This window comes from Entelurus aequoreus, linkage group LG01, assembly GCF_033978785.1.
Source record: "Entelurus aequoreus isolate RoL-2023_Sb linkage group LG01, RoL_Eaeq_v1.1, whole genome shotgun sequence".
NCBI classification, from domain to species: Eukaryota; Metazoa; Chordata; class Actinopteri; order Syngnathiformes; family Syngnathidae; genus Entelurus; species Entelurus aequoreus.
Genome location: NC_084731.1, coordinates 16,668,342 through 16,683,389, shown reverse-complemented (window position 1 = coordinate 16,683,389; position 15,048 = coordinate 16,668,342). Strand labels below are relative to the sequence as shown.

At 42.1% G+C, this 15,048-nt stretch overlaps 1 protein-coding gene across 6 annotated transcripts in view; it reads left to right on the top strand.

The window, feature by feature from the left end:
- magi1b (membrane associated guanylate kinase, WW and PDZ domain containing 1b) overlaps positions 1–15,048 on the top strand; it is a 430,901-nt gene that overhangs the window by 362,381 nt on the left and 53,472 nt on the right. For all 6 annotated transcript variants that reach the window (XM_062044599.1, XM_062044611.1, XM_062044591.1 and 3 more), the window contains 2 exons: positions 8,789–8,880; positions 9,287–9,479. In XM_062044599.1, the coding sequence (XP_061900583.1) occupies positions 8,789–8,880; positions 9,287–9,479 (285 nt within the window). The remainder of the gene's footprint in view (positions 1–8,788; positions 8,881–9,286; positions 9,480–15,048) is intronic.

Sequence of the window (15,048 nt, the reverse complement as noted above, 5' to 3'; positions counted from 1 at the left end):
GGCTGGCGTAGGTGGATAGCTAATGTTTTTAGCATAGCTCTGTGAGGTCCCGTTGCTAAGTTAGCTTCAATGGCGTCGTTAGCAACAGCATTGTTAAGCTTCATTAACCGTGTATTTACATGTCCATGGTTTAATAGTATTGTTGATTTTCTGTCTATCCTTCCAGTCAGGGGTTTATTTCTTTTGTTTCTATCTGCAGTTAAGCCCGATGCTATCACGTTAGCTCCGTAGCTAAAGTGCTTCGCCGATGTATTGTCGTGGAGATAAAAGTCACTGTGAATGTCCATTTCGCGTTCTCGACTCTCATTTTCAAGAGGATATAGTATCCGAGGTGGTTTAAAATACAAATCCGTGATCCACAATAGAAAAAGGAGAGAGTGTGGAATCCAATGAGCCAGCTTGTACCTAAGTTACGGTCAGAGCGAAAAAAGATGCGTCCTGCACTGCACTCTAGTCCGTCACTCTCACGTTCCTCATCCACAAATCTTTCATCCTGGCTCAAATTAATGGGGTAATCGTCGCTTTCTCGGTCCGAATCTCTCTCGCTGCTGGTGTAAACAATGGGGAAATGTGAGGAGCCTTTCAACCTGCGACGTCACGCTACTTCCGGTACAGGCAAGGCTCTTTTTTTTTATCAGCGACCAAAAGTTGCGAACTTTATCGTCGATGTTCTCTACTAAATCCTTTCAGCAAAAATATGGCAATATCGCGAAAAGATCGAGTATGACACATAGAATGGATCTGCTATCCCCGTTTAAGTAAAAAAAAATCATTTCAGTAGGCCTTTAATACTTCAAATAAAACTGGTTTTGTTTAATACAATTCTTTCTTTCTTTTCTTTCTTTAGTTCATTTCGAACATGAACACACTTACGGCATAATACATCACGCAATTTCATATCATTTCACTTTACATCATGTCCGAAAAAGGAGTAGGAAGAAGCAAAGCTTAATTAATCCTACCCCTTTCACACTTCAGAGCGTTTACAAATATATACATCATTTACCGACCTTATTATGATAGAATGACATCCGTGAATTAGTATATACAACAGTGTTGTAACATGTAATTAATTAATTCAGTCATTATTAACATACTGAGATGAAGAATATCTTATTTGAGTAATTCTCATAATTCTTCTTCTTTGTACTTTGTAAGCACATTCTACCCAAACATTTAATAAAGTCAAATACAAATAAGGCAATAAGAGAAGTATCCAACACTTCTCTTTTCTGAAGTAAATCTGTAAATTTTTACATATTAATGTTGCTCCTTTCTTTCATGTTCTTGTTTTATTGTTTGCACGTCTTAAAATTGACGGCAATTTACTTGTTACATTTTTTTTCAGAGTAGATTAAAGAAAAAATATAAGGGCTGAGAAACGGTCCAAATATGTAATATATCTTGCACCTCCGGGTTCTTCGGACCACCAAGGACGGACATGACAGGCTTGACGGTTTTGTGATTTGGTTTATTTTGCAATAAACCTATCGCTCTGCTTTTCAGCAATCGCCTCTCGTGACGGTCTCGCTCTTCGGGTTGCTTTTCAGCCATCCGCTCTCGTCTCCGTCTCCGTTTCCGTCTCGCTCGTGCTCGTGCTCGTGCTCGGGTTTTCTCTCCACCATCAACCACTCCAACCTCTCCAACCCCTTCCTTCCCGGCTGCTGCCCTTTTATAGAGTGACAGGTGATCAGTCAAACGCGCCCGGGTGGGCCATCTACGCACCTGTCCCCGATCCCCGGCACACCCCGCCTTGCTGCAGGTCCGCATGCCACGCCTCCTCACAGTGATGAATCAAATTGTGTCTATAGTTAACTCATAATTAATCGCGATTAATTAATCTAGTTGCATGAAGATGGCCTAAAAAAGTAATTTTTAAGTATGACTTTTTTTTTTTCTTTAATTAATAAATGAATTAAAAAAAATTTAATCGAAAATTATTATTAAAATTATTATTTTGAAAATTATGAATCGATTTAGAATGGGGATGAATAGGAATTGCGGAATGATTTGCTTGAGTGGCTGGACAGGACAGATAAAAAAAATTTAAAAAAATTTTTTTTTACACTCGTACAAATGATATCTCAGTGTTTCCCACACATTCATTTATTTGTGGCGGCCCGCCATGAAAGAATTACGTCCGCTACAAATAAAAAAAATTAAAAATATATATATATATATATATATATATTTTTTTGTCCTGTCCAGCTTTTCAGGCAAATCATATAGTTGATGTAGATGCCCATATAGGCTGTTCAGATTTACTTTACAAAAGAGAAGTGTAGGATACTTCTCTTGTTGCCTTATTTGTATTTGACCACTACTGTTTTCTGTTTATTTGTTACTGACTGTGGCAGGACACCTCTGCCTCTGTTTCACTTTATGTTGCTGGTAAATAATATGGTTGTAGTAGTAGGCTAAAGTTAAATTATTTAGTATGCACTAATTAAAGAGGCAGAGCTTTAAGAGACATTTTAGCTTCTATATTTTATAAGATTTTTTTTTTTTTAAGAACCACAATTAATAAATATATTTCAGTGAATAACTTATTGTTCAAATCTGTATATAAATATGTACATAAAGTGTTGTAATTATATTGTAAAATGGATGGATGGATGGATGGATGGACGTTTAAAACAAAACTGTTATTATTAATTAGTAAGTATACATTTTTTGAGCCTTTTTAGAGAAAATCATATCATTGTAGTAAATTATGCAAATTACTCGATGATGTCATGGTGACCACGCCCACAGCCACGCCCCCACCGCCACAAGTATCTTGGCAGTTAATGGGAAACACTATCTACAATCCTGTCCAAAACTAAATTTTAAGGAAAAAAAAAATAAGTCAGCAAAAAAGCCCAATTGATAAAAAAAAAAAAGAACAGGGGAAGTAACAGAGAGACAAAAAAAACATGTTGAGGAATACTGTAGTGACAGAAGTAGTTGACCTGGCTGTCACAGCAGGATTAAATCCTCAGCTCCCTCACACCATTCAACTTTTGTCCCAAAAACTGTGCAATATGCACCCTGGTGGGCTCAAGCCTTTGCTGAGGAAAATACATTTATTCATGCCATGAAAGCCATAAAGAAGAGTGACTTGTTTTGTGGAAAAATCAAATCATTTCCTATTTTGAATCAACATTTGTTGCACCTCGGGTTGCACGGTACACCGGTCGGTACACTGGTACTAGTATAGTATTGCTTAAACAAAAGGTGAGTGCCCCTAAGAAAAGGCATTGAAGCTTAGGGAAGGCTATGCATAATGAAACTAAAACTGAACTGGCTACAAAGTAAACAAAAACAGAATGCTGGACGACAGCAAAGACTTACTGTGGAGCAAAGATAGCGTACACAAAGTACATCCGAACATGACATGACAATCAACAATGTCCCCACAAAGAAGGATAAAAACAACTGAAATATTCTTGATTGCTAAAACAAAAGTAGATGCGGGAAATATCGCTCAAAGGATGACGGCGACAGGAAAATACCAAAAAAATACGAGCGCAAGACAAGAACTAAAACACTACACACAGGAAAACAGCAAAACATACAAAATAAGTCAGGGAGTGATGTGACAGGTGGTGACAGTACACCTACTTTGAGACAAGAGCTATACTGATGCATGCTTTAAAATGTGATATCAAAAATTATCGGTATTGGTTTCAAAAAGTAAAATGTATGACTTTTTAAAACGCCGCTGTGTACACGGACGTAGGGAGAAGTACAGAGCGCCAATAAACCTTAAAGGCACTGCTTTTGCGTGCCGGCCCAATTACATAATATCTACGGCTTTTCACACACACACAAGTGAATGCAGGGCATACTTGGTCAACAGCCATACAGGTCACACTGAGGGTGTCTGTATAAACAACTTTAACACTGTTACAAATATGCGCCACACTGTGAACCCACACCAAACAAGAATGACAAACACATTTTGCTGTGTAACACAACATAAACACAACAGAACAAATACCCAGAACCCCTTGCAGCACTAACTTTTCCGGGACGCTATCCCCCCCAACCCCGCCCACCTCAACCTCCTCATGCTCTCTCAGGGAGAGCATGTCCCAAATTCCAAGCTGCTGTTTTGAGGCATGTTAAAAAAAAATAATGCACTTTGTGACTTCAATAATAAATATGGCAGTGCCATGTTGGCATTTTTTTTCCCCATAACTTGAGTTGATTTATTTTGGAAAACCTTGTTATATTGTTTAATGCATCCAGCGGGGCATCACAACAAAATTAGGCATAATAATGTGTTCATTCCACGACTGTATATATCGGTATCGGTCGATATCGGAATCTGTAATTAAGAGTTGGACAATATCGGAATATCGGCAAAAAAGCCATCATCGGACATCTCTAGTTGTGACGCGTTCACTATCGATATTTTCTGTGCATGCCGACTCTTCCTCAGTTAGCGTAAAATACGACAGGATCGGAGCCGTGGATCGTGTACAGAGCGAGGTGTAACTGCGGAGTTGACCCCCCCGGCAATTACCGGGCGCAGATTGTGACGATTAGCTTTTGACTCCGCCTCTGCGCCACGGTGGCTTTTGGCGATGGATGGGAAGAGATAGAAGAGATAGCCTGCACTCCGCTGGGATTTTAGCTGTCATCAGAAGGGATTGGAAGCAGCGTGCTTGTGCTTTATGTCGGGCCCCCACCCCCCCCCCCCCACTCATCCCCCCCCCACCCTCCCCGCCTCTTAGTGGCGTTACTGACCTTGGCAAGGAAATGGCTTTGCAAATCGGAGGTGTGCTCAGCTGTGACTACACAAATACATTCATGCTCAGAAGGACTTGCCAATGATGTCCTTTTCCAAAGAAAAAACCCATTCAATCAGACTTTTGGAATAATTAATTGGGATGATTTTAAATAGGGATCGTCATCTTTTGCAAATTCCTTCCGCATGGGTCTCTCGGTATGGAAGATAATCCAGGTTAATCACTTCGTACGGCTAATTGATTATTAGAAAACCCTTTTTTTTAAATGTCATTGCACAACCAATAACAGTCGGACAAATAACGGACCTTAGTATCAGCGGTGGTCGGCAACCCGCGGCTCTAGCGGCTCTTTAGTGCCGCCCTAGTGGCTCTCTGGAGATTTTTCAAAAATGTATGAAGAATGGAAAAAGATGAGGGGGAAAAAAATCCATTTTTTTGTTTTAGTATGGTTTCTGTAGGAGGACAAACATGACACAAACCTCCCTAATTGTTATAAAGCACACTGTTTGTATTAAACATGCTTCACTGATTCGAGTATTTGGCGAGCGCCCTTTTGTCCTACTTATTTTGTCGGTCCTTGAACTCACCTTATAGTTTGTTTCCATGTATAACTTTCTCCGACTTTCTAGGACGTGTTTCATGCCACTTTTTCTGTCTCACTTTGTCCACCACACTTTTAACGTTGTGCATGAGTGCACAAAGGTGAGTTTTGTTGATGTTATTGACTTGTGTGGAGTGCTAATCAGACATATTTGGTCACTGCATGACTGCAAGCTAATCGATGCTAACATGCTATTTAGGCTAGCGATATGTACATACTGCATCATTATGCCTCATTTGTAGCTATATTTGAGGTCATTTAGTTTCCTTTAAGTCCTCTTAATTACATTTATATCTCATGACACATGTAATATGGCTTTTGATTTTTTGCGGCTCCAGACAGATTTGTTTTTGTATTTTTGGTCCAATATGGCTCTTTCAACATTTTGGGTTGCCGACACCTGGTTTACACCATGGGTGTCAAACTCTGGCCCATGTAATTTCACTTGGCCCGTGAGGTGATATCAAATCAACACTAGAGCTGGCCCGCCGATTATATACAGCGGCGGTGCCGCGGTACACCGCTAATTCTCATACTTGCCAAACCTCCCGGGAGACTCCCAAAGTTCAGTGACCCTCCCGAGAATTATAACGTCCCTTTTTCTTCCAGTCCAACGAGTGCTGGCTCAGTTACATAATATCTGCGGCTTTGGCACGCACACTGAAGTGAATGCAAGGCATACTTGGTCAACAGCCATACAGGTCACACTGAGGGCGGCCGTATAAACAACTTTAACACTGTTACAAATATGCGCCACACTGTGAACCCACACCAAACAAGAACGACAAAAACATTTCGGGAGAACATCCGCACCGTAACACAACATAAACACAACAGAACAAATACCCAGAACCCCTTGCAGCACTAACTCTTCCGGGACGCTACAATATACACCCCCGGCTACCCTCTACCTTTTTTCCATAACTTGAGTTGATTTATTTTGGAAAAACCTTGTTACATTGTTTAATGCATCCAGCGGGGCATCACAACAAAATTAGGCATAATAATGTGTTCATTGCACGACTGTATTTATCGGTATCGGTTGATATCGGAATCAGTAATTAAGAGTTGGACAATATCGGATATCGGCAAAAAAGCCATTATCGGACATCTCTAATTATTTGCAAAAAAACTTGCAGTCTATACCCTGAACCCCTTGCAGCACTAACTCTTCCGGGGGGGGGGGGGGGGGGGTGTATTGTAGCGTCCCGGAAGAGTTAGTACTGCAAAGAGTTCTGGGTATTTGTTCTGTTGTGTTTATGTTGTGTTACGGTGCGGATGTTCTCCCGAAATGTGTTTGTCATTCTTGTTTGGTGTGGATTCACAGTGTGGCGTATATTTCTAACAATGTTAAAGTTGCTTATACGGCCACTCTCAGTGTAAACTGTATCGCTGTTGATGAAGTATGCTTTGCATTTACGTGTGTGTGTGCGTACAGTCTTGTGACTGGGCGGGCACGTTGTTAGAAGGGATGAAAAGCGGACGTGACGACAGCTCGTAGAGGACGTTAAAAGCAGTGCCTGTAAGGCACGCCCCCAAAACTGTGGAATACGAGATATAATGACTGATGAACACCTTGGTTGGATAATGAAGGTTGCCTCAGCTCAAAGCCTGAGCGCCGACATTAATGAACTAGCATCCAAGAAAAGATGGCAGGTGTCTGGCTTGGGCACATCTGGCCCGCCGGACATTCCCAAATACATTTTTTTTAGATTTTTAAGATGGAATGTGTAGCTGCCATTATGATGTGCAGTGATGTTTTCTAATGACCGTAAGTCTTCAACTATACAAAGTAGGGATGTCCGATGATGGCTTTTTTGCCGATATCCGATATTCCGATATTGTCCAACTCTTAATTACCGATTCCGATATCAACCGATACCGATATATACAGCCGTGGAATTAACACATTATTATGCCTAATTTTGTTGTGATGCCCCGCTGGATGCATTAAACAATGTAACAAGGTTTTCCAAAATAAATCAACTCAAGTTATGGGAAAAAAATGCCAACATGGCACTGCCATATTTATTATTGAAGTCACAAAGTGCATTATTTTTTTTTAACATGCCTCAAAACAGCAGCTTGGAATTTGGGACATGCTCTCCCTGAGAGAGCATGAGGAGGTTGAGTGGGGCAGGAGGTAGCGGGGGGTGTATATTGTAGCGTCCCGCAAGAGTTAGTGCTGCAAGGGGTTCTGGGTGTTTGTTCTGTTGTGTTTATGTTGAGTTACGGTGCGGATGTTCTCCCAAAATGTGTTTGTCATTCTTGTTTGGTGTGGGTTCACAGTGTGGCGCATATCTATAACGGTGTTAAAGTTGTTTATACGGCTACCCTCAGTGTGACCTGTATGGCTGTTGACCAAGTATGCCTTGCAATCACTTGTGTGTGTGAAAAGCCGTAGATATTTTGTGACTGGGACCGGCACGCAAAGGCAGTGCCTTCAAGGTTTATTGGCGCTCTGTACTTCTCCCTACGTCCGTGTACACAGCGGCGTTTTAAAAAGTCATAAATTGTACTTTTTGAAACCGATACCGATAATTTCTGATATTACATTTTAAAGCATTTATCGGCCGATAATATCGGCAGTCCGATATTATCGGACATCCCGAATGTTTACTTTTGTATGCACATTAAACCAACCAAAAATCCTGACTTTGGAGCAATGTTCACAGACTCTAGTATTTGGCTCTCTGTTAGATGCAGTGGTTTTTCCATATTGGGACCATGATTCCGGTCCTAACTTGTTCACCGGTCCTCACATGGAAAGTGCTTTTCCTTGTTAATGTCTCAAGAAGGGTTAGAAATACCAGAACACGCACATGCATGCACACATTCCAAGCTTTTTTTGTTATTACGGACGTAGGACCATGACCCGAGCCCTCAGCTCAATTATATACAGTCAGTACCGGAAGTCGTAAAATCACCTTGCTGGTTTTTTGGGGGATGAATAGGGAAGTCCTTCCTTAGCTGCCGTCTTGTTTATCATACATTGCTGCCTTTGCACCTGTCAATGTTTACTTTTGTATGCACATTAAACCAACCAAAAATCCTGACTTTGGAGCAATGTTCACGGACTCTCTATTAGATGCAATGGTTTTTCCGTATTGGGACCATGATTTTGGTCCTAACTTGTTCACCGGTCCTCACATGGAAAGTACTTTTCTTTGTTGATGTCTCAAGAAGGGTAGAAATACCAGAACACGCACATTCCAAGCTTTTTTTTGTTATTACGGACGTAGGACCATGACCCGAGCCCTCAGCGGAATTATATATAGTCCTTTGCTGCAACTTTTACCGTGTTTTCCATTCTGATATTGGTATTTCGGCTGTTATTGTTATGAAAGAACCTTCTCTCGTGAGAGTTTTTGAAATGGGGTTGTCATACTAATAAAGCAAATATCTCCTGGACTAAATGGACTGTTAATGATAATGTTGTCTATTCTTCCAGTCCCAGACTTCCAGGAGCAGGATATATTCCTCTGGAGGAAGGAATCAGGGTTTGGCTTCAGAATTCTCGGAGGAAACGAGGAAGGAGAGCCAGTGAGTGTCCATCCCTCTTTCTTTTCTCTAGTTTACTTTGGACTAACCCCTCCCAAATACTCTTAAAGGGTCTGTTTGCAACATTTACACAGATGCCTAGAGGGCGCTAACTTTCCAATGTATTTTACACAGTATAATCCGCCCTCTTTGCAGGATCTAGGACGTGATGACGTACACATGCATTAGCTTTGGATCGCTGATGATAGCGATTTGGATAGCAAGCATTAGCTGTTGGTATCGGGACAAAATAATGGTAACATAAGCCTGCCGGTGGTGTTTTTGTTCTATTTTTTGCTTTAAAAAACTGTGAGCAAGTTGCAAATATCCCCTTCAATCCACCTGAAGTTCACAAACATTCTGTGAGATTCCACGTGTGACTTCTTGCCTGTGCGTCGTGTCATTTCAGATCTACATCGGCCACATCGTCAAGTACGGCGCCGCGGACGAGGACGGGCGGCTGAGGTCCGGCGACGAGCTGGTGTGCGTGGACGGCACCGCCGTGGTGGGCAAGTCGCACCAGCTGGTGGTGCAGCTGATGCAGCAGGCGGCCAAGCAGGGGCACGTCAACCTCACCGTGCGACGCAAGACCAACTACGCCGGTACGAACATGAGCGCGAGCGATAGTGCAGTGCAGCTGACGGTTTCTTCCAGCGGGTATAAAGCTAACATGTTTGTTTTTATTTTTTATTTTTTACTAAGTATCCCCATTAGCTGGTTGCCACAACAACCCACTAGTCTTCCTGGGGTCCACAAACTCAATACAATTACATGTATTTTTCGGAGTATAAGTCGCTCCGGAGTATAAGTCGACCGGCCGAAAATGCATAAAAAATAAGGAAAAAAACATATATAAGTAGCACTACAGTGTAAGTCGCATTTTTTGGGGAAATAAGTCGCTCCGGAATATAAGTCGCACCAGCTGAAAATGCATAAAAAAGAAGGAAAAAAACATATATAAGTCGCACTAGAGTATAAGTCGAATTTTTTGGGGAAATAAGTCGCTCCGGAGTATAAGTCGCACCGGCCGAAAATGCATAACAAAGAAGGAAACAAAAACATACATAAGTCACACTAGAGTATAAGTCGCATTTTTTGGGGAAATAAGTCGCTCCAGAGTATAAGTCGCTCCGGAGTATAAGTCGCAACGGCCGAAAATGCATAATAAAGAAGGAAAAAAACAGATATAAGTCGCACTAGAGTATAAGTCGCATTTTTTGGAGAAATAAGTCGCACCGGCCGAAAATGCATAATAAAGAAGGAAAAAAACATAAGTCGCACTGGAGTATAAATTGCACTGGATAAAAATGCATAATAAAGAAGAGAAAAAACATATATAAGTCGCACTAGAGTGTAAGTCGCATTTTGGGGGGAAATAAGTCGCTCCGGAGTATAAGTCGCACCGGCCAAAAATGCATAATAAAGAAGAAGAAAAAACATAGAAGTTGCACTAGAGTGTAAGTCACATTTTTTGGGGCAATAAGTCGCTCCGTAGTATAAATTGCCCTGGAGTATAAGTCGCACCGGAGTATAAGTCGCACCGGCCAAAAATGCATAATAAAGAAGGAAAAAAACATATATAAGTCGCACTGGAGTATAAGCCGCACTGGCTAAAAATGCATAATAAAGAAGGAAAAAAACGTATATAAGTTGCACTGGCTAAAAATGCATAATAAAGAAGGGAAAAAACATATATAAGTCGCACTAGAGTGTAAGTCGCATTTTTTGGGGAAATAAGTCGCTCCGTAGTATAAATTGCCCTGGAGTATAAGGCGCTCCGGAGTATAAGTCGCACCGGCCGAAAATGCATAATAAAGAAGGAAAAAAACATATATAAGTCGCACTGGAGTATAAGTCGCACTGGCTAAAAATGCATAATAAAGAAGGAAAAAAACGTATATAAGTCGCACTAGCTAAAAATGCATAATAAAGAAGGGAAAAAACATATATAAGGCGCACTAGAGTGTAAGTCGCATTTTTGGGGGAAATAAGTCGCTCCGGAGTATAAGTCGCACCGGCCGAAAATGCATAATAAAGAAGGAAACAAAACATAGGTCGAGGAGTATACAGCAGGTGGCGCTTCAAGGCAGCCGCAGTGTTTGTCGTCGGCATGTGCCCTTGATTTTTAAATGTGTTTTTAAGCTGTCCCTGTATTTTTTTAATCATAACAATTTCAGGGCAACGCGCTGGGAACGGTTTCATGCATCAGTGTGTGGCCATCGGTAGGATTCAAACGAGATGGAAGGACTAAATAATCGTAAATACCCTCCACACTTCCTAATGAGCTTGAAAAGACACGCAGCCCAGCTGATTGGAAACATAAAACAGACGCTGAGAAGCACTGGAATAGCCCGCAAAAGAAGCCGCGCGCGAGGATCTAAAGCCGGAAAAAACCGGCGGCAGAAAATAACAGTTACAGAAGGACACAGACCGAGCCCCATGCAAAAAAGGAAAAGGGTGAGTGTCCTGGCTGAAATACGCTGTGTTAAACCTGACCGAGAGAAGCCGCGCATGCCGAAGTTAACTCTCTGCAACGCCAGGTCATTGATAAACAAAACTGATGAATATGAACTGTTGTTGAAAACTTTAGATGCAGACATTGGGTGCGTTACTGAGACGTGGGCGCACAATAATATTCCGGATGAATCGTTGTCAATCAAGGACTACCAACTATTTAGGAGAGATAGAAATGGAAAAAGTGGAGGGGGCGTGGCTGTGTACTGTCATGAGAGACTGCAGGCAAAAAGAAGAGGGGACCTGGAGAGTGATGACTTTGAATGCGCATGGGTTCAAATACAACCACGCCGGACCCCCAGCAGTGTCTCAACCATATTTGTGGGAAACCTATATCACCCACCATGGGCAGATAAAAAATCGTGCCAGGACCAAGTCCTGGAGTATTTAATAACCACCATAGACACAATTAAAGTGTCTTCCCCCCATATGGGGCTATATTTATGTGGGGATTTCAATAAATTGCCCACAAAAATGCTGACCTCCTCCCACCCCGATATTCGGCAGATAGTTAAACGTCATACACGTGGGCAAGCCACCCTAGATCTGATTTTTACAAACATGGCTAACTTCTACAGCCCCCCAACCACCCTTGCCCCCCTAGGTGCAAGCGACCACAAGTGCTTGGTGCTGAGCCCAGTGAATACAACAGGGCAGAAACAACAGGTGAAGAGGAGGAGGGCTCGATTAGTGACCACAGAAAGAAAAGAGGCTCTGTCAACATGCATTGCTATGACTGACTGGTCTGCTGTCTATGAGGCTGTGGACGTCACTGCCAAAGCAGCAAGTTTTAACAACTATATCCAGACAGCAATGGACATATGCATGCCTGTGCGACTGAAAAAAATTACAAATGCGGACAAACCATGGATGACAGAGAAAATAAAACAGGCTATAAAGAAAAGACAAAAAGCCCACAATAAATGGGGTAAAGTGGGAAAATGGAGAGAAATCAGAAACTTCGTCCAAAGACTTATACGCAAGGCAAAAACTAGATATTATAAAAATGAAATGCAAAACCTAAAGAAAAAGAACCCCAAAGAGTGGTGGGACTATATAAATAAAGGACTAGGACGCGCTAAATCATCAACTGATGGAATAATCAAAATACAAGAAGTTGAAGAGGACAAAACTGCAGAAGCCCTGAACAACTTCTTTGCGGAGTCGTGGACTAAAGCAACGCCCTATTGTGTCTATCCCCTACCAAGAGCTACACCAAGTGACATCTGTAGCATAGGTGAGATGAAGCTAGCCCTCACTCGGCTGGACCCCCAGAAGGCAAGTGGGCCGGATGGCATTCCCACCTGGCTGCTGAAAGAACATGCAGAGGACCTGGCACCGGTCATCACACATCTGGCCAACTGCTCTTTCCAACAGGGGTGTGTCCCCGATGTATGGAAGGAGTCCAATGTCTGTCCCATACCCAAAGGCCAAGACCCTGGCTCAATCTCAAACTGGTGTCCTATCTCACTAACTTCTTGTGTGGGGAAAACAATAGAACGTTTTGTGTTGAAAAAGCTTATGCCAACAGTGCTTGACATATGTAAAAATCAATATGCATATCTGCCTAAGCACAGTACTACAATGGCTCTAGTCAGGGCAATGCACACCTGGCTTACCGAAACCGATTCCAAACCAACGATGGTGAGAGTACTGTTGGCAGATATGTCGAGAGCTTTTGATGTAATTGACCATGGGATCCTGATGCAAAACATACTGGACCTAGGACTGTGCCCATATCTGACAGCCTGGCTACATAGTTACATCTCAGGAAGGAGACAGAGAGTGGTGGCAAATGGAGCTCACAGCCCCTGGATTGAAGTTACATCTGGGGTGCCACAAGGGGGTGTTGTCTCCCCATATGTCTTCCTCCTTTACATGGCCACCCGGGATGCTGTTTTTGAGGACACCCTTGATGTCGGATATGCAGATGACATCGGGCTATCGAGAGCGATCCCCATATCCAACATCATGTCAGACACAACGATGTGCCAGGAGGCACAAAGGCTGGATGAATGGGCAGCAAATAAGAAAATGATACTCAACGGGAAGAAGTCGGTAGAACTCCGGATATGTTTTGCCCGAAATCCATCACAACCTCCTGCACTGATGTTGGGGGGACAGGAGGTCCCTGTCGTGGAAACAACAAAGTACCTGGGTTACCACCTCGATCAAAACCTGACTGGAGATGTGCACATGGAGAAGGCAATAAAAACCGCCTCCAAGCGGCTGCACTACCTCACAGTCATGGCGAGACATGGACTACCTGCAGACGACCTTGTTACCATCTACACCACTCTCATCAGGCCGTGTCTGGAATATAGCTCAGTGCTCTTAGTGGGCTGCTCCAAAAAACAACAGGCAGAGCTAGAGCGAGTCCAGAAACGTGCCTGTAAAATCATTACGAGGAGAGCTGGAAACATCTCACAACCCCTACCATCACTCCAGACCAGGAGAGAGGAGGCTGCAGTGAAGCTGGTCAGGGATATGCATGATGTGCAACACCCTCTGCATGACCTGCTACCTCCAACACGAGGCAGCCGCACTGCCAGGACATTGAGGAACCAACATAAGCTGGCTGAACCCGAGCCCAAAGCCAAGACAAAGAGACTTAAAAACTCTACCCTGCATACTGCAATTAAACTGTATAATAATACTATCTAATTAAATAAGTAATACAGTCATTTACCAGAATGCTAATAGTTTCCATGCTGCTGTTGCCCTGAAAATGAAAATGTTTTTTTTTATATAAAATACTGTCTGTTCTTTTAATTTTTTTTAATCTTTGTTTGTTTAATATTCATTGTAAAGTTCAGCTGTTTTTTCAGTGGGGCCTTGGCTCCACTGCAAGCATGAATAAATAAAGTCAAGTCAGTCAAGTCAAGTCATATAAGTCGCACTAGAGTGTAAGTCAAATTTTTTTGGGAAATAAGTCACTCCGGAGTATAAGTCGCACCGGCCGAAAATGCATAATAAAGAAGGAAAAAAATATATATAAGTCGCACTGGAGTATAAGTCGCACTGGCTAAAAATGCATAATAAAGAAGGGAAAAAACATATATAAGGCACACTAAAGTGTGAGTCGCATTTTTTGGGGAAATAAGTCGCTCTGTAGTATAAATTGCCCTGGAGTATAAGGCGCTCCGGAGTATAAGTCGCACCGGCCGAAATTGCATAATAAAGAAGGAAAAAAACATATAAGTCGCACTGGAGTATAAGTCGCACTGGCTAAAAATGTATAATAAAGAAGGGAAAAAACATATATAAGGCGCACTAGAGTGTAAGTCGCATTTTTGGGGGAAATAAGTCGCTCCGGAGTATAAGTCGCACCGGCCGAAAATGCATAATAAAGAAGGAAACAAAACATATATAAGGCGCACTAGAGTGTAAGTCTAATTTTTTTGGGAAATAAGTCGCTCCGGACTATAAGTCGCACCAGCCGAAAATTCATAATAAAGAAGGAAAAAAACATATATAAGTCGCACTAGAGTGTAAGTTGCATTTTTTTGGGTAAATAAGTCGCTCCGGCTGATTAATGGTCATTGGCCCAGAGAAGTTGATGGTGAGGCAGAACAATTGTGTCAGTCATCCATATATCCTCGACTCTGACTTCATTATGTAAACATGTTTTATTCTCATTTCTTTTTATTTGCTGCG